Source organism: Aedes albopictus, chromosome 3, assembly GCF_035046485.1.
Source record: "Aedes albopictus strain Foshan chromosome 3, AalbF5, whole genome shotgun sequence".
Taxonomy (NCBI): domain Eukaryota; kingdom Metazoa; phylum Arthropoda; class Insecta; order Diptera; family Culicidae; genus Aedes; species Aedes albopictus.
The window spans coordinates 228,202-252,478 of NC_085138.1; the positions used below are offsets into that span (position 1 = coordinate 228,202).

A 24,277-nucleotide genomic window follows, 5' to 3' on the forward strand; every position below is an offset into this window, starting at 1 on the left:
CAACACAACATCGCAATATGTGCCCTCAATAAGTTACGCAATTCGATGATGTCTTTGTTAAATTTGTTGTTCATCTAAATAAAGTGTTATCAGGATTCAGGAACAATATACGACCAACGTCGAAGGAAAGATCTTAGTACATAATTGACGAGAAAGGAAGGCACTATCACCACTAGGTGGATTAATCTGTTTTTTTTTTTTATTTTTTTTTTCATTTTGACCTTCTGACTCTTTGACTTTTTGATCTTTTTACCATTTCATCCTTCGATCTTTTGATCGTCGACCTGTTGATTTTCGACCTTTTGGCATTCGATTTTTTGTCCTGCAACCTGTAAGAAAAATTCAAAATAAAACGACCCATCATTCATCAGTTTTTGCCCTACCAAACAGCTTTACCGAACGCTAACGATAACGCTAACGTTAACGGCTTTACAGAATCCTAAATTTTTCTAAACATTCAGAATCCTGAGGTTTGAAATTAGTATGCTCACAAGCGCCACCTAGCAGCAGAGCTCCAAATCATTCGGTCCATCATCTGTAAGTCCTTGGCCTATCCCACAGCTTTGCCGAACGCACCATCTTTCCAAAATCATTTGATGTGATCGGGATCCTGAGATATATAATACATTAAATTAGCAAGCACCTATGTGTGAGGCCTATCATCTCTAAGCAATATACCTAGGTACTCAAAAAATTTCTCAAAAACGCCATTTTTCTAAGTGCCAAGTAAACATTTTGGCCTATAATTTCTGTATAAGATACACAAAACTGCTATATGTGTAACAATGTGAAGGTCATATACATACTTCTTACGACTTGGCTGAATTCTTCGGATCAGTAATGGGTAATTCTCGCTGAGACCGGCCCACTATTTACACCTTGTCTTCAAAAATGTTTAAGGTGCCGATTTTCTGAAAGCTCTCGCTAAAAAGGATGAAAAATGCATTTGGTTACTCAAATTGATGGACCCCCTGTTAAGTAGAGCCACAACATTTTTAGCAGACCCCTCGATTTTGGTCAAATGGTGGCTCACTTAAACCGTTATAACTCAAAAGTTTCTCCAAAAACCACCTCAAAACGAATTGTTGTTGAAAAAAGGAAAGATAGAACTACTATTTACAATAATAAAAAGTTGGGTCGGCCATATTGATTTTGTCCGCCATCTTGGATTTTTATACAAAAACATGTTTTTCACCATGAGGGCAACCACCGATTTTTAAAATCTTTGCATCAATTGAAAGCTGAGACATTTATACATAACATATCAAAAAATTGGAGATGTCTTTTTCTTCTTTCAAAAGTTGTCTGTCGTTTTGTAAATCATGCCACTTTTGCGCACTGGGCCCAGTGCCGGCCGTTTACATAAATACAGCGTTATTTCGCAGTGTTTACGAACACGAATTTAAATTCTGAGTCCACTAATGGAAAGCTGAAGGTTTAAGCTTTCCAAAACACTATAAAAGTTATGAAAGCAATGCCCGTATCATTGAGAAATAGTCAAAAACGGAAACGAACCTCCGATTTGGCCAAATTTTGCGGAACGTATACATGTGTATACATGCAGGCGTAAACTCGGATGCTGTTGCATGTCGTTGCCGGTGCGCATGGAAATGTATGGAGAAAACGTGGCTTAATTTACAAAACTGCAGATAACTTTTGATAGGAAAAAAAGACTTCTCTAATTTTTTGATATGTTATGTATAAATGCCTCAGCTTTCAATTGATGCAAAAATTTTGAAAATCGGTGAAAATGTTTTGGTATAAAAATCCAAGATGGCGGCCAAAATCAATATGGCCGACCCAACTTTTTATTATTGTAAATAGTAGCTCTATCTTTCCTCTTTTCAATAACAATTCGTTTTGAGGTGGTTTTTGGAGAAACTTTCGAGTTATAACGGTTTAAGTGAGCCACCATTTGACCAAAATCGAGGGGTCTGCAAAAATTGTTGTGGCTCTAACTAACGGGGGGTCCATCAATTTGAGTAACCAAATGCATTTTTCTTACTTTTTTAGCGAGGGCTTTCAGAAAATCGGCACCTTAAACATTTTTGAAGACAAGGTGTAAATAGTGGGACGGTCTCAGCGAGAGTTGCCCAATACGATGTGCCAAATGATCTATGAAAAGATGAAAAGCAAATTCTCTAGTACAATACAATGTTCCAAATTTAACAAGGATAAAAAAACTGACGCCTAGCTTCAAACACAGAACCTTGAGATCACCAGTTTTGTAAAAGAAAATTAAACTGAGCGGCAGGCTCTATCCCAGTGGAGACGTTATGCTAATGCGAAGAAGAAAACATATTAAATTGCGTGTCGTTTCAGTCTGCCACTGACTGGAGCGCTCTCATTAGTACAAAACCGTATCGCAAAGGTAAATGTTATTCCAATAATTAATCTTTACTTGACACAAAAGCTGAAGAGGGTTAAACAAACGCACTCGTGCGGGCTCGTGGAGAAATGTGATGGATTTTCGCGCCGGATGCCATAAATCTGCCACCAGTTGGTAGAATTTTGGCCAACCTGCCCATTGAACTACTGAAAGGTAAACTTCGGTCGGTGTCTTCGTGGAGGAACGGGAAAGGGCAAAGCAACGGGAAAACCCATAACCATCAATCGTCAAGAAGAGCAACCCTTCTTGTACCCAGTCTTTCTTTGGGCGTTTGGAAACGACTTTCGAGAAGCGCGGAATTATGCCAACTAATCACGCATACTGTTCTAGTAAAATCACAGACTCCAGAAAGGCTTCACGTGCTCGTTGCGAACGACAGGTGGCGTTTTAGTGGCAGCCACCAAGTAAGTTATACGAAAGTAAATCAGAAAGTAAAAGTTTTACCTTGGTTCCAGCACGTGGGCGGGCTTCCGGTGAATCAATATTGCGACGCCGATCAATCTGTTCTACCTAGAGTTGAATGGTAGGTAGTTTGCGCTATTTAGGAAGTGATTATCTTTCTCATGTGGCACCACCGAGGTGGTTTATCGGTTAATTAAGATACTGAATAAAGATTAATTCGAAGCAATTCGGGTAATCGTTTTGGTAAAGGCCAGAATTTGAAGGGGGTTCAATTTTGCGCTACATGAGTGCATCATAGCATGTAACCGAGCAATCAATGATACTGAGTTAGGATTCGAGTTGAATGATACTGTATACTTATTTTTCTTCTTCTTCTTCCCAACTGACATAACGCTTGCTTCTCAGCGTCACCGTTTTATTAGTGCTTCCACAGTTATTATTTGAAAGCGTTGTTTCTCAATGAACGACTTTGTACTCGTGTATCGTAACGAAAAGATTCTGGACCATAAGGGAATCGAACCCGTTACCCTCAGCAAGGTCTTGCTGTATACCTGTGCGTTCACCGAGTTGGCCTTATGCGTTCTATGGTATAGTATAAAAGGTTCTGTATTTCCGAATGCGGCATTGTAGTCAGAGTAAAGAATCCAATTCAAGCATTGCTCCATTCATCAAAGTTTTGCAATGTGTGTCTCTGTGATCCGAATGACTCTTCAAAATTGTTGACTGATGCTATGTGTAAGTATTCAATCAATAAACGAGGCACAGACGACAAACGGCAACCGATGGAAGAATAAGTGAATAGGTCGAGCGTTTTATCTGGTCCTATGTTCGAATAGGTTTAGCAGTGCTTCCTCAATTTTCTTTTGCTTTTTGATTCCTCTGCTTTTAAAGAGCTACTGACTGGGTTTAAAGAAGGAAGCAGAGACATTTGACTTGAAGCATTTATGAAATGTACACTGAATGCATCCCCGTTCAGTAGAGTCGCATATTCAAATGGGGGTCCACAATATTAGGTATTTGTTATCATTGATCCTTGATCATCGATTGACATGCCGCGATTTGGCTGTATCTTGGGCCTTTAAGGTCCCATTAGACATGACAAATATTTGGCCAAACAAGTCCAGCAAATGACCAACACAACGTAAATCATGGCAACCTTGGATGAATGTCGGACTACAATGGCAAATATTTGTTATTATGACAAACAGTCTAATGGCCCCTTAAGGCTCCACACTGTTTGTGCAAAAAAAAAAAAACAAAAAAAAATCGACCGGAAAAGCAGGCGTTTAACTAACCAGAAAAACACATCAGATATTTTCCGAGGAAATCAAGGTGGCAAGTAGGTATTAGTTGACTTTGCTTATCTTTGCTCAAGCTGAGCACCGAAGAACATGACTCCGGTTTTACGCTTTGTTCCCTTTGCAGGCGTGTCGGGCTACGCCATTCCCAGAGAAATGATTTTCCTTGTTCCCTGCCGACGCGACGTGGAGAATATTTAAACCGACTCAACATCCGTCATCTCACCTGCCCCTATCTAAAGCGGGCCTCACACGAGCATCAATACACACTTAGTTAAAATTACCGAAGTCGGTAATTCGTTTACCGAAATCTCAACAGCTGAGCGATCGGTAATCTGTTCGGTAAACGAATCGACTACCGAACGGTCTGTAATTTGGAGCGGCGACCTCACCTGTCAAATTAGCTGAGGCATCGGTAACGCTTTACCGACCTACGGTAATCCGGAACGAGCAGGTTTTCGTGGGTTCTCGGTAGTGTTTTGTTTTTCTTTTTTGTATGTGGATGAAGTGAAAAAAACTATCATTTTGTCAAACTTTTATTAGCAGGCTATAATGAACCAACAAATTTATATCAATCTATAACACTTTATACGCTCCTGTTTTTCCAGATCCCACAGAGTTCGTTGCTTGCTTCTCGAATGCAAGATGCCACCATCCAGTGGAAATATCAGGCCAAACATGTCAATAGGTCCTATCTGCATTTGAGAGGCTCTCTTTGTTCACTTTCTCTTTCAATTATTGCAATGTAATGGTACACTTTTCAACTACTTTTGCAGTACAAATCAAAAGACGATTGTTTTGATCATCGTTCAATGCAAGGAGACAATCATAATACAAATAAACAGCTGAGATATTAACGAAAGAGAGGGAAACCAAAGAGAGCCTCTCTTCTGCAGATAGGACCTTTAGACATGTTTGGCCTGATATCTGTTATCGGTTGTGTTTAACGAACGCCCGCTTCTGGAGACCGCATATTCTGGCGGCCGGCAGAAATTTGAGAAGTTTCCATGCAAAATCCAAGGCAAAATCGAAGTGCGAGAAGATAGCAATCTGAAACCAAATCGCGTTATAATTCAATAACAAATGTATAATAAGGCGTTATTTGTGGCGTTTCTTACCTCTATTTATCCTCAAATTATTCCAGATTCCTGATAAACTTCTTATTTAATTGCGAGATGAAGCACGGGGCACGCAGTCCTCAGCGGCTAAGGTAAACAAATATGGCGGAAGCGCAAATAATTTTCAGAATTACCGAAGTCGGTGATCTATAGAGTTCGTTACCGAAAACTCAGTTAAATATTTCACCGTCATCGGTAATCTGAAGAGATTACAGACCTTTCGGTAAAAAAGTTGACAGTTCAAGCTGAATTCACCGAAGTTCAGCAAAATTGACTGTAACAATGGCTCATTTACCGAAACATCTGTAAAACTTAGGATTACCGATCAGTTCCGGTAATTTATTTTACCGAACTACGAGTGTCTGTTTAACTGTGTACTTCATCAATATCGGTTCTTTTTGTCAAAATTTCCATCAAACCTTCAGTTTAATCGGAAGATTTTCCAAAAATACATTGGAAAAACCATGTGTTTGACGAAAATTCCTACAAAAAGTACTGATATTGATGAAGTATTGATGCTCGTGTGGGGCCCGCTTAAGGATGCCGCGCAGACGCGCCAACTTGGTCAAATTATTGGGGGGGGCAAAGCCTGGTTTTTCTGATTTTTTATATGGGAAAATCGAAAAATCGTCAAATATTGGGGGGGCAAAACCATGCTTGCTCCCCCTAAGTTGGCACCTATGATGCCGCGCGTTTTCGTCGTTGTCGATGTCGTTGCATTTTGTGGCTGCAAGCATTCTGCGGTAACATTAGGGTAGTGCACTTCAGAATGCCATCCTAAAAGAAGATCTGTATATATAAAAATGAATTTCTGTCTGCCTGTCTGTCTGTCTGACCCTCATGGATTCGGAAACTACTGAACCAATCGGCGTGAAATTCTGTATACAGGTGGGTTTGAAGCCGGGGAAGGATCTTAACATAGTGTGAGATCGCTCCCCCTCTGGAAAGGGGGGCTCCCATACAGATGAATTTACGGGGCACTTTACTATGGAGCTGAATGTCAAAAACACAGTAGACAGTTCTTTGAAAGTTCTTTGAAATACTCGTACAAGATGATATCGTGTTTCTTGAGTTGAATCTATCCGTCTAAATTTCAAGAAAATAATACTTTGTAGTGATTTAATAGTTAAAATCAAGTTTCTGTACCTTAAAACGCCTAACAATAGGCAATTTCCGATGGAACTTCGACCGTCTTGGGGATGAACCAGCACAATCGATCATTGAAGCCAACTTTTACGCTACTCAATGCATCAAAACAAACGCGCCACCGTATGTGGACTATAACACAGTGACAGCAGTCGAGTTACGTCAAACACACAAGGCTACGGTGGCGCTACCTGTTCATTTCATAGCGGCCGTTTTAGTTATTTTAGTGATCCATTGTGCTGGTCCTACTTTGACCACCCAGAAATCTTGTGCTTTTCAACAAAGTACCGAAAAACGAGGGCTTGACCGGCCTCATTTAATGTTCAAACAAGCATTTTACATTGAATCAGTTTCTTCTATCGAATGGTATATCGTAATCTGCTATCATTCAGCTATTAAATGACATGCAAATCATGAAAATTGAATTTAACAAACATTGAAATAAATCGATTATTACATAACTGTGTTTTGTACCGCAATGAGATACATTGTCAAGCATTCATGCTTGACGTCAATACTAGATACAATATGAGGTTCGAAATCACTGTATTACTTCAATATCATATTCTAGAGTTGGATTTAATAATCGAAACTTTCAAGAAAGTGCTCTTTTAAAATAAAATATACGACTTATTAAAAATAGGCTATTAATTCCTTAAGCCATTGCCTACTTTTAGGCGTTATTCGCGGTTTGAAGGATTTTGATGCTAAAATAACTCAAAAAGTACATAACTTGTAAGAATTTGGACAACATAATCGAAATCAGCGACGCAGAATTTAGTAAGTAAGGGTATTTTCAACACAGACTAACATTGATCACTGACATGATCAATGTTACCCTAAATCAACAAAATCAAAAATTAGATTTAAAAGCTTAACATGTTTTAAAGTTTTACAATACTTTTTCGAGTAGCTTAAGACATACTCACTCAGAGGGCCAGTACTTGTTTTAAAAATATAAAACATGTAGCGTTTGCTTTAACAAGAGAATTATCCAAGAAGGATCGAAAATTCTGACCAATGTTACCCCGAGTTACGGTACCACTTTTTCTTTGTCGTTTTGCAGAATTAGGGGGATTAGGGGCATAATGGACACCCGGGGCGAAATGGACACCCCTGTTGTTGCCGAAACCGTTGACTTTTATGTAAAACTTTCAATGTATAAGTGTAATGGAACAAGTCATTGTTCTGTTTTTCAAAAGTACCATTTATATTCCTTCAAAATAACCAAAATATCATTGAAATTTATTTATTTATTTATTTATCTATGTCTTCAACGAATGTTGCACAGACTGGAAATCTAAAACTAAATTAAAAACAATTACACACAATATCAAACACTAGATCAAACATAAGATCAGAACTGACAGCAATAACTTATAAATACAACAGAAAATATTACAAAGTGAAACATACAATAGGCATCAGCTTCAATAACATCATTAAATAAAATAGTTTGAACATACATAAGTCTTTAAATATTACAACAGTATTGTTTTACGGCTTCCAAGTCTTCGTTGAACGATGTCGAAACTCGCGAAATTTAATTCCAGTCGGCCATGCCGATTCACGCATTGCTAGATCCTTCCACTTGCAATCCAAAACCACTTTGAATGACACGAAATCCAGGAGCCTGTAATCCGCATTTTTCGAAACAAGCTTTACCAGACTCACACGATCATCAGCTGGAACACCTAGGCAACTATATATCATTGTTTTGACCTCTTTCGCAGTAGTATAGCAGTCGATGTTCGTTAAAAGTAACGAGAAGCTTCGTTACTGTCGTTTCACTCGTCTCATGCAGTCCATCGTGATCAGGTATTATCTCGACATTGTGGCTGTTGTTTGTTTTACTCTGCGCATCAGCTATTGCGATTGGAGTAGAGTGAACGATGTCTCTTTTTGTTGCAGATATTCCGTGTGAAACTATTCCTTGTAGCGTGTCCATAATCTCCGAAACTTGAGATTTCAACTCATCGATTTCGGAATGAATATTCGGTGTTGGAGGTGACAATGGTGTTTGGTCAACATCTTTCCAATTGTTGAAGTCGAGGAGGCATTCGGTGCATAGCCATATAACTTCTCCTGATGCAGCACGAAGCAGCTCTTTTCCAATACCCACACATGATAAGTGGTATGAGTTCTTACAACGTCCAGCACAATCAACGAATAAATCAAACCCTCTATACATACCTACTGCGCAACTCTTGCAGTGGACCATGTTTCTACAGCTTGAATTCATTATTTGCTGGATCAATTTCACAGAAATTTAACGTGGAAATGGAAACGAAACGCTGAAATCTCAAACGAGCAAGAGTTTTGAAAAATTAATAATCGTTTACCGAGGGCACAATCGCGAAATTCGTTTGGAGCGATGCAAGCGTGTACCAACTCAACTCTTAACACTCCTCCTAAATTAAAGTATGCATTTCATATGGTGGATTTCTTATAATTTCGAAGGAGCAGCAAATAAGGTATTACGAGTTATTGAGTGTGTCCACCATACAAACAAGTGAATTGTTAGCTTATCTACATGTATACGTAGATTCAGCAATGGATGAAGTATTATATTTTTGATCAGAACACACTGAAAATAGCAATTTCAATGTTGTAGTCTATTCGGGGCGAAATGAACACTGACAATTATGAATGGATGTACGCGCGTTGCATACTGTTAGGCGTTTTAGAGAGTTTGAAAAAAATCAATACGATTATTTTAGCCCAAAATTTATTTAATTAACGTTGAAGTTATGTTAACTTGTCTAAGATGGAGTATTATATCTGTGGTATTGATGTCCGTTGGCAAATTACTTAACTGGTCGATATTCTCAAAGATACAGTAAAAAATATGCAGGGGTGTCCATTATGCTCCGATGGGTGTCCATTTTGCCCCGTACCTTTCCTGCCAGCCCCAAAAAACACACGGTTTTCAATTCATGATTTCTTCACAATAATGACATTCTACCAACTGTAAATGATTAAAATACGTAGGAAACAAGTTAAAGTTGTAAGCCAACTGATAATATGTTAAGTGTTTGTCTGTTATACAGGCCTAACATACTCATTTGCTAAGGGTGTCCATTATGCCCCTAATCCCCCTACTCTTTTTACATCGATTTTTAGCTCTGCATACCTGGATTAAACAAATATTTATGAAAAACACGACAGATAACACTCTTTCAATTTCTAGGGTGATGCTTCACTAAGAGATCCCAGACCAGATTTAGACTCTACTATGATTGATCTGCCGAGAAAAGCGGCCATAACGACCAAATCTTTCCTCAAATGTGTTTAATGGCCAATAGGGTGATTTTATATTGCAATATCTCAATCATCGCCGACAACTTGATCGGAATTGCAGAATAGCAGCTAGTAGCAGCCAAATTTGATTTCAATGTCTCCCAGGGATCCCAATTATTGACATAGAAGTAGTCCCGAAGCGAATTCTTTTTTGTATGGAACGGTTTGAATGGGAAAAATTTTATTTTTTTAAATGTAGCATTATTTAGTAGTTTTATAGGTTTATAAACAACCTTTAAGAAACTGCTTAGAGAGTTGAACTTATTCAAGACGAAGATATGTGAAGTTTGACAATAATTGACCATGATCTCATTCAACTGCCAATACAATATCTCGATAAGTATAGAGATTAGCGAACTAATATTCTGGGGTTTCTTGGTCCAAGTGGTTTACTTTCAACTACCGAACCTAAATCTCAAATTGAATAAAGTCGATTTTCGATGTTTGGCTACCTGCATCCCCTTAGTGCAAAAAAAGCATATTGAAACGATTTACCCTACCTAGTGCTAATTGAAATTTTCGGTATCTGATGCATAATCTGATCTGTAAAGAGAGGAAGCTACATATCTGGTGTTGTCTGGTGGGTCCAACCATTAACGGTCAGTGAGTTTCGATCTGTTGGGAATGGAGCACATCGTCGACCAAGTCCCACCGATCATCGGGGCGCCGCCCAACCGGAAGCCAGTCGAGGACCATGGGCGGGTCGACTCCGCTATCGGCCGGGTGAAAGTGTATGGCAAAGCAGCAAAACCTTCAAGGGCACAAGGGGGCATCCCCGAAGGGAAGTCCCACCCTACCACCTCCACTACCGACTGAAGTCCTCAGTAATACCGGTCTGTATGACAAACTGGTTGCTAGCAAAACTGGATTCTTCCCAGATAACAAACCTGGTAGCTCCAAATGTTTCGGCAAGGCCCAATCTCTACCGGGAAACGAAGCTGATCCAACCACCCCTTACGCGAAGCTGGAACACCGTGACACCGAACTCAACACAAACCTCGAAGAACTGTCTGGGCACCCTGGGCTTTTCAGCTCAGGCGGTAAGTCCCATTCAGCCCCCGACGACCCCCAAGGTCAGAAACCAACAACACATGTGAACCAGCTTCGCCAAAAGCCAAGTCCCACCGATCATCGGGGTGCCGCCCAACCGGAAGCCATTCGGGGACCGGCATGGGCGGGTCGACTCCGGTGTATCGGCCGGGTGAAAGTGGAAAGCAAGCCAGCAAAACCAACAAGGGCACAGGGGGGCATCCTCGAAGGGGAGTCCGGGGAGTAAGCCCCACCCAATCACTGGACACCAACCAACAGAAAGTGCCTCATTCGCCTCCGTCTCCATTGAACCTACTCGACATAACTACAAACGGGCAAAACTCGCCTGCAATACAACACGTCAAACAACAACTATTCCCTCGACGGGTGAAGGAACTCTAGCGTCTCAACAACACCTACAGCCGCCCAGCCTCTCCTTAAGGTATTCAGGCGTCCCACTGGCCCTTCAGTGGAATATCAATGAGTATTTCAATAACCTGGCAAACCTCGAGGAGCCATTTATTTATTCGGAGGTTTCCCCAGGTTCCCTGGGGCTCCCTTCTGCTTCGGTTTTTTAACCTCCTGGGACGAGGATAGTTCCGCCGTGGCGAGGCTTCTTTTTGGTGTCTTCGGGTTGTTCGTTGTAGTTAGGGTCTGGCTGCGTTGCCCTTTAGGTGTGGTAAAGATGTTTTCCTTGTTAGGGCGAGGGGTATCTGTTCGCTCCCAACGCGAAGTACTATTTAGATTTTGACCGCATCTCCCACCCAAACTAACCTCGAGTCGCCGCGAGTATTTTCGGCTCCAATCCCGACTAACAACTACCCTATTACCCTCACACACACCACGTCGTTTGTGCCTGAACACCGAGCGACGACGTAATGAGTGATCATGCAAGGATCGACCGACCAACCACGCGTAGCCGCGTGTCCTTATGTGCCAGCCGACGACGACCGAACCATCGCACCACTGCCTATGTACTTATAAGGAAATTTCCACCACCGCCACAGCGCAGCGCAATTTTCTACCTCCATTGAGTTGCTACCCGTCCTTCAAGAAGATTGCGTGCGCGAACATGAAACAGTCTTCTTTCAACCACGAACCTGTACAGACGCGAAATACATCTAGTTAAGTAGTTTTTAGTGAAACCCGCCTTTTCCTCCCCAGTGGAAGCCACAGCCTTTACAGAGGCTAAAGTGTCCCCCTCCTTCCCATCGAACTATCGGTCCTGTGCTGTTCCTCCGACGGAACATTTGGTCCTAGCGAACCGGATAAAGGATCCAGTGCCCTGTGAAGCTGCAACCGCAGCTGTGTTGTCGCCAATTAGCCGATTGGGACAATTCTCTTCCATTGCTATCGCCGATAGCATAAAGCTTTCCCACCGAGGGGATTGCTTGTGTTCCTGCCCTGGTAGTTCGATCCCAGTGTTCAAGTGATTTTCCGTGGCTTTCTCTGGCGGAGAGAAAGAGACTGCGTTTCCCAAAGCAAAAGTGATGAAAAGCGAAGAAGTCCGAAACCATCCCTTTCGAAAGTCTCGCGCGCGTGTGTAGTGATTCTCAATCAGTAGTGGTTCCAAAACCCCAAAATGATTGGATTGGAAAATCTGTTCGCCCAACGTAGTCAAGTTGTGGCTAAAGTGAAGAACATCCAAGAACGAATAAGTGAAGAAGATGGTGCCATTCGCCCGACTTTGGCCCGATTGAAAACCTATCAAAGTGAACTCCAGTGCCATTATCGAGAGTACCAGAGAGTGTACGGTGAACTTTTGTCTGCACTCCCAGCCGAAAGATTCGAAGAGCTAGATGAGGATTACTGGCTCTTCGAAGACATCCACGATAAAGCCTGCGTTCTGGTGGAAACTCTATTAATTTCCTGCCCGACCACCAGTGACAAAGGTTTCAACAAGCGAAGGTCGTCATCCAGCTACTCCGTGACGACCACTACATGCTGGCTCAGCCATCCTAACCGAAGAAGCCAGTTGCCGAGCCAAACGACGGAACAACCGGTTCCGATTCCTGCCGTGGTGGAGAGGCCACGCTCGTTATTGCCGAAAGAGAATGAGGTGAGTACGAATGTTACCAAATCCAATCCAGACTGCGAAGCCGCGCTGCGTCGAAGATACCTCCAAGCAGAAGACGCCTTTGCGTGGACCGGCCGAGGTCCCATCCGAGAGTGATTTCGTCGAGGTCACTATTCCTGAGTCGGCAGCCCCGCCGGCCGAAGATGCAGTCAAGCGTGAAGAAAAGGTGACAACCGTTGCCTTCGAGAATCCATCGACGAGCCAGGAGGATTTCCTTATCGGCAACGAGCCAGCCAAGTTTGTCGACATTCCATCCGAAGATCCCAAGACACTGACGTCAAGCAAAGCGCCCTCTGGAACCAACCCGGTGGCGAACCCGTTCCCAACTCCATTCGACCCGACTGGAGTTCATCCGAAGCTGACGATTCCGATTCCTACCGGATTCCATCCGGTGCTGAAGCCGTTCCGATCGCCACCAGGATTCCATTCCAAGCCCATGCGGATCCCGAAGCCAGTCGGAATGCCTCCGGTATCCCAGTATCCGACCGGATCCCTTCCGGTACCACAGCCGCCCCAGTGCAAGGCCGGTTCCCTTCCGGCATACCAGCAGCAACAGAGTCCGACCGGTCTCCTTCCGGTATCCCGACAGTTGCTGTCCGTGACCGAATCCAGTTCGAAAGCCCCATCGCTCCAGTGTAAGGCCGGTTCCCTTCCGGCATTCCAACCGAAACAGTATCCGACCGGTGTCCTTCCGGTATCCCAGCCGTTCCAGACTACGACCGGTTCCTATCCGGTACTCCAACAGTTCCAGCGCGTGACCGGATCCCATTCGGCAACCAATCCGATCCTAAGGTCTACCGGAGCCAGTCCGGTGGTCGATTCCGCCCTGATGCCCGTCGATACCCGTTCGGCGGCCAAGACGACCAAGAATTCTATCGGTACTCGTCCGGTGAATAACTCCGCCATGGTGTTCGTCGGTTCCAGTCCGACGGTTGAACCAAACAAGAAGTCCATCGGTGCCCGTCCGATGGTCAGGTCCAACGAGATGGCTGCCGGTTCCTGTCCGGTGGTCAACCTAACCAAGATGCCCATCGGTGCCCGTCCGATGGTCAAGTCCAACGAGATACCTGCCGGTTCCCGTCCGGGGGTCAAAGTCAACCTGATGCCCATCGGTTCCTGTCCGGTGGCCAAGTCTTCCCAGTTACCTGCCGGTTCCTGTCCGGTGGACAAGCCACTCCTGATGTCCGCTGGTGCCAGTCCAGTGGGCAAGCCTATCCTGCCTCCATCGCCTATCGGTACCAGTCCGGTAGTCATTCCAACCGTCGATACCCGTTCGGCGGTCAAGAAGTCCAAGATGTCTGCCGGTTCTCTTCCGGTGGTCAAGTCGCACGAGATACCGGCTGGTTCCCGACCAGTGGTTAAAGCCAACCTGATGCCTATCGGTTCCCGTCCGGTGGTCAAGTCCTCCCAGATGTCTTCCGGTTCCCGTCCGGTAGACAAGCCACTCCTGATGTCCACTGGTGCCAGTCCAGTGGGCAAGCCTAGCCTGCGTTCATCGTCTATCGGTGCCAGTCCGGTAGTCAATCCAACCGTCGATACCCGTTCGACGGCCAAGAAGTCATTCGAGATGTCTGCCGGTTCCTGTCCGGTGGACAAACCGATCCTGCGCCCACCGTCTATCGATACCAGTCCGGTAGGCGAGGCAACCGTCGATACCCGTTCGGCGGCCAAGACGCCCACGATGTTTGCCGGTCCTCCTCCGGTAGTCACGCCGATTCCGATGCCCATTGGAACCAGTCCGGTGGGCAAGTCCGCTCCGATGTCCGTCGGTTCCCGTCCGACGCTCAAACCGAATCCGATGTCCGCTGGAAGCAGTCCAGTAGATAATTCCGCTCTCAAGCCCGCCGGTTCGTGTCCGGCAACTAGACCGAATTTGAAGTCCGTCGGTGCCCGTCCGATGGTCGAGCCCTACCAGATGTCCACCGGTTCCTGTCCGGTGTTCAAGCCACTTCCGAAACACACTGGTACCAGTCCAGTGCGAAAGCGAGTTCTGACGTCCGCCGGTGCCCGTCCGGTGACGAAGTCCATCATTATAGCCATCGGTACCTGTTCGATGGTCAATCTGTCCTGGAAGTCCATCGGTACCTGCCCGATGGCCAAAACGTTCCTGAAGCTCGTCGGCACCAGTCCGATGATCAAGCCCAAGCTGTTTCCGAAGTCCACTGGAACAAGTCTAGTGGTGAAGCCGACCGTGTTGTTCGCCGGAACTGGTACTGCAGCCATGCCCTTCGTAATGCCAGCCGGTCTCCGTCCGGTAGCCAAGCCGTCTTCGATGTTTGCTGGAAGCCGTTCAGTGAATATGCCCTTCCCGATGCCCGCCGGTACCTGTCCGGTGACCGAGTCAAGCCTGATGTCAACCGGCACTCCTACAGTGAACCCGCCGGTGCTCCTTCCTGTGATGTCAGCCGGCATCCAACGAATTGCGAAGCCTATTCCGAAGATCGAGATGTATCCAACCAAGAAGCTACCTCCAACGACAGCTGGAACCCTTCCGGCATTCAAGCGAATCCAGAGCAAGGAAGGAGGTGACGGTTGTTAACAACATGCAGTCGGCGCAGCAGACGGAGATCAGTGTAGGAGAATGCACTATCCTGTCGAAGCGCTCTGTCAAGCACTTGGGCGTGATGATCGACGATAAGCTTACCTTCGGTAGCCACGTCGATTATGCCTGTAAAAGAGCCTCCACAGCTATTGCGGCACTGTCCCGGATGATGTCCAATAGCTCAGCGGTGTACGCCAGTAAGCGCAAGCTTCTGGCTAGTGTTGCTACGTCCATACTTAGGTATGGCGGCCCGGCGTGGGGTACCGCGCTAAGTACTGAATGCTACCGACGGAAGCTGGAAAGTACTTACAGGCTTATGTGTCTGAGGGTTGCAAGCGCGTACCGTACCGTGTCACACGACGCTCTCTGTGTCATTACTGGTATGGTGCCTATCAGCATTCTTATCAGTGAGGACATGGAGTGCTTCGAAATGCGCGGCACAAGAGGCATACGCAAAACTGTCAGGATGGCCTCTATGGTCAAATGGCAGCGCGCGTGGGACAGTTCCACCAAAGGAAGGTGGACCCATAGATTGATACCGAGGGTAGATAGTTGGATTAATAGGCGCCATGGGGAAGTTTCATTCCACCTGACACAGGTCCTTACAGGGCATGGTTGCTTCCGACAGTATCTACACCGTTTCGGGCATGCGGATTCTCCCGAATGCCCAGTGTGCAATGGTTTAGAGGAAACGGCGGAACACGTGTTGTTCGTGTGCCCGCGTTTTCGCACAATGCGTGACCGCATGCTTGCCACATGCGGGGAGGACACAACTCCGGACAACTTGGTCCAGAGAATGTGTAGGGATGAGATTAGCTGGAATGCCGTTTCAACGGCAATCACCCATATCGTCTGGGAGCTACAGAGGAGGTGGCGCGTGGACTCGGAGAATGGCTAGTCCAGATGCAGTACAAGAGGTGGTCCAGGGGTTCGATGTCGGCTTCGTAGGTCATACCGGTGCCCTGCGGTCGAGATCGACCCTTACAGCGATTAAGTGGCCGCGGAGAGGAAGTCCCGGTAGCGGTGCTGTCGTGGCGTCGGTCTACTGGGTTGGATCTGAGCCCGCGGTTGGAAAGGGGTCCCCGGCAAGGGTCGGGGTAGGTGAGACCCTGCTGTCTGCAACCTACGGGTGCATCTGATAGGGCCTGAAGGGTAGTGATACCCTTCCTTTGCGGGCAGGTCAGATCGGGTTGCACGTGGGCATCAGTTCTTGATGTCCGCTCAGCAGTAGGGCGCGGGCGGGGTTGACCCTGCCCGCCTTCCGAGGACAAAGGGAGTGGCGAGGACCACTCGGGAAACTGGCTAAGCGCCAGCATGCTACCGTGATGGACTCTCCAGTGCGAGTCATCGATGTTCGTTGCTGCTAGGCTACGGCAGCTAACCTTGAGGGTGCGATATGCACTAGCCCCTCTCTGAAGCAATACCTTTTTGGTGGTTCCGGAGAGACGTAGGGTTTGGCGACCATAGGAATGTGTTTTAGTGGGTCGAGGAGAGAGTAGTCCTGGCTTCTACCGGCATTGTAGAAGACGGCCTCATCCCCACACTACCCTAACCTTCCTGTTAGGGTGTCTGATGAGCAGATTTATCCCCCTATGGTTTAGAAGGAAAAAAAAAAAAAAAGAGCAAGGAAGAACGAGTCCCTAGTCCGAAGATAGCCGGATCCCGTCCGGTGATCAGAGAATTTGCGAAGAAGCAGTGGATCGTGGTGTTGTTGAAGATGAACCAACCACCACTGGATCCGCCGCCGGTCAGCCAGACTGGTGAATACAAGCAACTCCATTTCGACTCGTGGCCGCGGAAGCCACCCGATGAACCATCCAAGCGATGCCGACCCAGCGAAGCCATCCCAGAGCGCGTGTCCCGAACGCGTCCACCCAACGACCCGAAGAAAGACGAGCCAGACGCCACAGGTGAGCAAGCATTCGATCTGTGGTGTGTGAATTTCCTATCCTGGCTTTGAGTGGTTTCCCCAGTCCTCCGTAGAAACCTCTTACGAAATAACAAATTTGCCTTCCTCTACCGTCATTGAGTTGTGATTCCTTTCCTATGTTGAGTTCCTGTTGATTGCCCTTGCCTAGCCCTGAATGAAATTCCATCCCATGAAATAGTTTCCTGTGAAGTTTGAGTCCCTTCTCCTAATAACACCTAGAGCCCATACCATAGTCTGAAACCTGATCTGATCACCTTGTGAGTTCCTGTTCCTCCGAAGATGAAGATCCTGCTAATAATCCAAGTACCTTTCCTAAATTGCCGTTGAACAATGATATGCCTCCTTTAGAAATTCCACCTGACTGAATTTTGCCTTCCTACGTGTTATGATTTGTTCCCCGGTGTTCAAAGTGAGTCCTCTTCTTCAATCTTAGTTAGTTTGAAACCTCCATTCCTACGATGTCAAAGTATTCAGTCATGTATTTTACGCTTTCATTTTGAATTTTGTCCTTATGTCTCTCCTCGAGCACCTACGCTGAGACCATGCATCCTTAGTTGCAAGTTCTTCCAAGATATCTAAATACAGTCCACAATAGAAACGATCCACCTCCGGTAGAATTTCAATTCCTAGCCTGAAGCATGAATCTGTCATTGTTTGTTCTCCTAGTTTCTTTCCTACAGTCCACAGTAATCCTCCAGAACATGATTTCCCTCCCTGCTATTTGAGGTACATAGAAGAAGTTTCCCATGCCTTGAATTTCCCTCCCTACCTGAAGACATAAGTACAATGCCCCTTTAACCTGCAAAGAAAGTGTGTTTACTCAAGTTGAAACCAAGCTTTACCTAAGAATCAAGTCCATATTGTCAAGTTTAGATGCCTACAAATCCACCTAAGAAGTTACCTAAGTTTTCCTAAGTTGACCTGTCCTAAGAACCCTCTACCAATCCTCCTTGAAGACTAGTTGCAAGTTCCTTATTCCTGTCCTTTTGAAGATGTCCGTTAGCCATGTTTTTGAAAGAGTCCCGATTGTCAGTCCTCCTGAGTTGTCATGATAAGCCTCCCTGTCCAGGTACTTAGTTCCACATGTTTCCACCTTTCCGGCCGGGGAGTATGTTCGCTCCCAACGCGAAGTACTATTTAGATTTTGACCGCATCTTCCACCCAAACTAACCTCGAGTCGCCGCGAGTATTTTCGGCTCCAATCCCGACTAACAACTACCCTATTACCCTCACACACACCACGTCGTTTGTGCCTGCCCACCGAGCGACGACGTAATGAGTGATCATGCAAGGATCGACCGACCAACCACGCGTAGCCGCGTGTCCTTATGTGCCAGCCGACGACGACCGAACCATCGCACCACTGCCTATGTACTTATAAGGAAATTTCCACCACCGCCACAGCGCAGCGCAATTTTCTACCTCCATTGAGTTGCTACCCGTCCTTCAAGAAGATTGCGTGCGCGAACATGAAACAGTCTTCTTTCAACCACGAACCTGTACAGACGCGAAATACATCTAGTTAAGTAGTTTTTAGTGAAACCCGCCTTTTCCTCCCCAGTGGAAGCCACAGCCTTTACAGAGGCTAAAGTGTCCCCCTCCTTCCCATCGAACTATCGGTCCTGTGCTGTTCCTCCGACGGAACAGTATCCTTGCCACTAAACGGTGGGTTTGGGCTGTCATCCGGGGAGGGGTTCTCGTTGTTCGAGAAAACCCCTTCCAGAAACGGATCAAGATTTCTGGGGGTTGACCCCAGAGACCGTGGTTCGGGGTTTAGTGCTGTCGGGGTAGAATCGGTGGATTTGCTTTGTTCTTCGGCGATGCTGGCAGGTTCAGGTTCGGATGAGCTGGCGGCGGGCTGACCGACTGCTTTCCTGAGTTCGCTGACCTCGTTAACCAGACGGAGGTTCTCGTTTTGTTTCTCCAGCTTAGCGATAATCGTGTTGAATCTGGCCTCTTGCCGGGCCAGCAGCTCTTCTACTGAGGGTGTTGAGAGGGTTGCAGCAGGGGCACTGAAGACGGAGGCTTCTAGTGCCGAGATCCGTCGATCCCTTTGCTCAATGACGGTGATTAGCTGCTCAATTTTGCTGCTGAGTAATTGGAACTCCGGGTTGCTACTCGTTCTTTCCTCTGCTTGTGGGAGTCTTGCTGTGCTTTGCCCGTTGTCGACGACTTGTGCGTAGGATGGGCGTTGGTTGTTGGCGTTCTGTTCAAGCCTTCGTCTGGCTTCCGGGTACGAGCAATCGTGGTTTACTCTGAGTTTTTGAATGGAGTTCTCTTTCTGATACTCCGGGCAACCTCGGCTAGCCAAGGTGTGCTCGCCGCTGTTGCACTTCCTGCAGAAGGCGGGCTCTTGGCATTTCCGATCCTCTGCTATGGGGTGCGTACCAGAGCAGGTGCCGCATACTGGAGAGGGGGCCTTGCAACGCAGTTTAGTGTGCCCGAAGGCCCAGCAGTTAAAGCACTGCATGGGCTCCGGGTAATACGGCCTGGTGGGGATGCGATCGTAGCCGAAATACAGATGCTCGGGTCTGACGGTTCCGCGGATGGTGCATACGAGGAGAGGGGTATTCTCTCTCGATTCCCCTACCCGCTTGGTGATCCGGTGAACTTTCGTAACGTCCTGATCAGCGAGCTCCTCTTCGAGAACAGCGGTCGGAAAATCAATTACGTCGCGGTTGAACACCATGCATTTGACCGAGTTGTGGATCGGGTGCTCGATTATCTCCACAGGCGTGTTGTCATTGAGTTTCGTCATTTCCAACAACTTCTGGAATTGGGCTGGGCTGCGTGTTTTTAAGGCGTAGGACCGTCCGCCACCCTCCTTGAAGGCGGAGTCGATTCTGTCGTTGAGAAATCTAGTGATCGATTTCCGGATCATGAACGGAGCGTTAGGAAGGGGGCGGCCTTCCACTCCTTGTAGACGCAAAATCATTAATTTCCCCAAGTTGTTGTGATGGTCCATGTAGGCCGGGAAGGTCCTACCCGTGTATGTACCGTCGATAAACCTATCATTATTGTTATTCCAGGTTGGGGCGCCTCCAGGCCCCCCCCCCCCCGGAGAGGGCCGACATCCCACACCACGACTGTTGGCGCTTGTAGGGAGCGCAGTACCAGGGACGTGTTTGGAACGAAGATGTGCAAAGGAAAACACTCACCTATGTCAGGATGAACACAGCGCCTTGGAGTTGGATCTCAGGAGAGACGGTACAGAGATCGGACGTCACCCGAGCAGAGAAGCCCGAGCAAACAAGACCTCTTGGACGAGGCTCACGTCGGGACCTCTCACCAGAGCCGAGGGTCCCTTCTGGAGCGGCGATTCGGGTCCGAATGGAGAGAGCGCTCACTCTCTGAACGCACTAGGTCTTCTTGTTCTTCGGTGATACAAACAATGTACCAGCACTCAATAAAGAAATATAGTGCTGTCCTTTTTTGGACGCACTACGGGGGGATGGTTTCTACGGCTGCTTGACCCCTACCCAACGAACTGTTATTGGGGCCAACAAAGGATGGCCGGCTTTCTTTTAGAGCGCGATTTTTGGCGCTGCCAACTAGGGCGCCCCGCACTTTTCTACCGCACTTGGCTTCGTTTTTGTGACACTTTTCTTCCCCTCACTTCCCCTCCTGGGGTCCTCTTCGCACTTTTCGAATTCTTCGGCTTACGCGCGGCTTAGGCTCTCGGGCCTGGCCGGCGGAACACAGGTTCACTTCTCCCTGTCACTCCACCCCCCAGTCACTCCACTTGTTCGTTTCTTCTTTCACTTTGGCCGTCCGCTAGTAGGTATCTTCACCGGCCCTAAGGCCGATTCCGGGTCTTTTTTCCCCCACTTCCCCGGGATGATAGGGTAGAAGGGGGCAGCACAGCACAGGGTAAGTATCGGAGATAGGTATGTATGGCAAATAGGATGCCCACTTGTATCTTCACCCCCTAGCCCAGTAGCTTGGGTTCAAGGGGGCCCGCGAGAAAAAACGCGGCACTTATCACTTCGGTCACTTGATCGTGCGTGTTTGCTTAATAGCAATTAACTTCCTACACCCCCTTTCCCAGTAGCTTGGGGTAAAGGGGGCCCGCGAGAAAACGCGGTATTCTTTGCACTAATATCACGTCGGTCCGCGAAGCTACGCACACTTCCAACACCCCCTTGCCCAGTAGCATGGGGTAAAGGGGGCCCGCGAGAAAAACGCGATGCTCTCACTAGTTCTAACGTTAGTCTAGACTTAGTAGACCCACTAGAGCACTAAAAACCGTTAACACTGGACAATACTGTACAAGTTAAAACGATTTGAACGATAACGCACACAAAACGAGATAAAAATGTGATCGATCGACCAGCGATAGCGAACACGACTGTCTGCAAGCGATGTTCGTTGCGAACTGAGGTGGAAAACCGCCAATGCATATTATGACATGTGACGTCAGAGACAAACAGACGTGACTGGTGACGAAATTTTTCAAAAATCAAACACAAACTCGTGACTGCTCGGAGAGTGTTGGTGTCTTCGGCAAAGGGGTTCGGCGGGTGGGGGACTTACAGGGGACGGGTTTCTTGTTTGGAAATTCCACCACTAGGCGGCGCTAGGAGGCAAAAACATGATACATTTCATGTGATCGCAGCCTCCGGGCATGTTGTTCGGTACGTCTCGTAGGCCCGCCGGCAACGCTTTCGGTTGGCCGTGTGGGGTTGGTTGCCGTCTGGTGGTGTTTGTGTGGTCTTTTTCTGGTCGGCCTCGGTCGGAATTTCAATGGTTCGATTTCAAGTTTTGGCATTTTGGCGTGGTTTGTTGCCGGTTTTGGGGGATGCAATGCGAAAGTGTGAATTGATTGATTGATTTATCTTTATTTGAGAGACTTTCAGCCCTTGGCTGGTTCGTCTCTTTCTTGAGAAAGGTGAGCCAGAAGGGCTCACCTGGTAAAAAGATACAGAGTCTGGCAATTACATTTCATTCGGGTGTGTGGGGGCCCAGAGGGGGCCCCCAGGGAGAAAAAATACATTTCATTTTGTAAGGGGTTTTTGTTTGCTGCTGTCAGTTTTTCTTCAGTTTATGGTGCCGGTGATGTGGGCCCGAGAGGCCCGCCGCTCACCGAGGAAAGGGGGTTGTCTGCCGGTCAGGTTATCCGTGCTATCCTGTGGGGTCCTGGGAGCCAGCGGCTCGCCACGGGCCATTCCGGCCAGGGTTGACACGAAGTCCGTTTCCGACTGGTTAGCCGGGTTGGGTGTGGTTGGGTAACGGGGTTCCAGGCGGCTTACAGCTCGCCTCGGGCCATTCACGGCCGGGGTTGGACTCGAAGAGCTTCTTGATACGTTGGATGGCTCCTCCCCATGGGGGGCCATTGAGGATCCGTTGGGACCGCGAGGTAGGCGGAGTTGTTTGTTGGCGGTTGCTGAGAGGGGGGGTGGGGCTTACCACTCGGATCCCGGGAGCCCGAGAGGTCCGAGGTGCCCACCGGTGGTCCACGGTTCTCCGCTACTGATGCCGACCTTGAGGGTCGCTGTGGTTGGTGGTATGCTGGGGGGTGGGCCTTACCGCTCGGATCCCGGGAGAGCCCGAGAGGTCCGAGGTGCCCACCAGGAGGGTCATTGCGGTGTAGGGTGGTCGTTGTTTCTGCTGGTCTCGGTGTCCATCCGGCGCCGAGGTCGGTCCGTCCATGCCGGTCCCCTGCCGGCTTCCGGTTGGAGGCGCCCCGACTGCCGGAGGATTCGTTGCTATCGGCGGTTCCTCCCCACAACGCCGAGGTCGACCCGTCCATGCCGGTCCCCTACCGGCTTCCGGTTGGACGGCGCCCCGACGGTTGCAGAGAGTACCCGCTGATCTTTCTCCTGCTGCTACGGGTATCCGACCTTGAAGTTGGGGTTGGTTGGTGGGTGGGCCTTACTGCTCGGATCCCGGGAAACCCGAGGGGTCCGAGGTGCCCACCGGTCCCGCCAGCGGTATGGCACTTCTCAAATCTCGTGATATAAGCCACCCTCTTTCAAGAAGTTTATAACTTGCCGCTCATGGACTTTGTCATTCGAAAGTGAGCTTGGGATGTCCCTGATTTGGTGTATTTCTCGGAGGTACCCAAGTGCCGGGCAGACGCACAAGAAGTGCTCTACCGTGTTAGGGGTGTCGTAGTTTTCACATTGCCGGCGGAAGCCGGAGTTTCCGGCGGCCATGTTGTGGGATGCTCTTGTGTGTCCCGTCCTGAGTCGGGACAGGATGATCTGGTCCCGCCGGTTAGGGAGATCTTCTCCGGGTTCTATGCTTGGTTTTGCCTTCCGTAGGAAGAGGGTCCGATTCCGCCACCACTCGTTGGCCCAGGCTTGTCGGATGGTGTCTATGACCCATTTCTTGGCATCGTCCGCTGGGATTTTCCGGGTGAGGTAGGGGCTGTTCCGGCCAATGCCGGCCAGGACATCGGCGCGTTCGTTGCCGCGGATTCCGCAGTGCCCGGGGACCCACATCAGTACCGTCCGATGCTCGGCAGCGTCTAGGGCCGCCTGGATGCCCTGGATGAAAGGGTGCTTGGCCTTTATGTTGTCGATGGCGGAGATGGCGCTGTTAGAGTCGGTTACCACCAGTACGGCACCGTCCCTTGGTGCTGTGATGTGTGATGGCCTGGAAGATTCCTGCTGCTTCGGCCGAGAAAACCGAGCACTCCGCCGGGAGGCGGTGGTGTAGTTCTGGGTTTGTGCCGTGGACACCAATGCCCACTCGGTCCCCCAGTTTAGAGCCGTCGGTATAGTAGATCGCATGATCTTTGTATCGGCCTCGGATCCTCTCCAGGAAGAAAGCCTGGAGTTCCTGGGGTTGAGCTTGCCGCGCGAAGCAGCTCTTGATTGCTCGGTCGATTTCTGGTGCCCTGGCAGACCAGCTTCTCGGTCCGAGCCGGTGGAGACCTGCCACCGGGGGAAGCGGGGCGTTGGCCACAGATTGAAGGGCCAGGTTTGCTTGCCCGCTCAGGAAGCAGCCTTGCCCATTTTCCCGGGTTTTCTCGAGGAAGCCTATGGCTCGGTTGCAAATTGTTTGGGCGATTTTCTGCCGGAAGGGCAAGACACCAGCCTCGA

General features: G+C 47.8%; 2 protein-coding genes across 2 annotated transcripts; one reads left to right on the top strand and one right to left on the bottom strand.

Moving 5' to 3' along the window:
- The first annotated feature begins 12,264 nt into the window (after positions 1-12,264).
- On the top strand, positions 12,265-15,298 carry LOC109622774 (uncharacterized). Its single transcript, XM_062855578.1, has 2 exons — positions 12,265-12,741; positions 12,773-15,298. Exons 1-2 carry the CDS (start codon positions 12,265-12,267, stop codon positions 15,296-15,298), a joined length of 3,003 nt encoding a protein of 1,000 aa, XP_062711562.1.
- Positions 15,299-22,989: 7,691 nt separating this feature from the next.
- LOC134289578 (uncharacterized) lies at positions 22,990-23,965 on the bottom strand. Its single transcript, XM_062855592.1, has 2 exons — positions 23,292-23,965; positions 22,990-23,071 (listed from the first exon to the last, which is right to left on the bottom strand). Exons 1-2 carry the CDS (start codon positions 23,963-23,965, stop codon positions 22,990-22,992), a joined length of 756 nt encoding a protein of 251 aa, XP_062711576.1.
- Between the last annotated feature and the right edge of the window lie 312 nt (positions 23,966-24,277).

Coding starts and splice junctions, on each gene's coding strand:
- LOC109622774 (XM_062855578.1), top strand. CDS start 12,265: ATGATTGGATTGGAAAATCTGTTCGCCCAACGTAGTCAAGTTGTGGCT. Junction 12,742..12,772: donor TATTGCCGAAAGAGAATGAG/GTGAGTACGAAT, acceptor AATCCAATCCAG/ACTGCGAAGCCGCGCTGCGT.
- LOC134289578 (XM_062855592.1), bottom strand. CDS start 23,965: ATGCGATCTACTATACCGACGGCTCTAAACTGGGGGACCGAGTGGGCA. Junction 23,072..23,291: donor TGCGTCTGCCCGGCACTTGG/GTACCTCCGAGA, acceptor CCCAACTTCAAG/GTCGGATACCCGTAGCAGCA.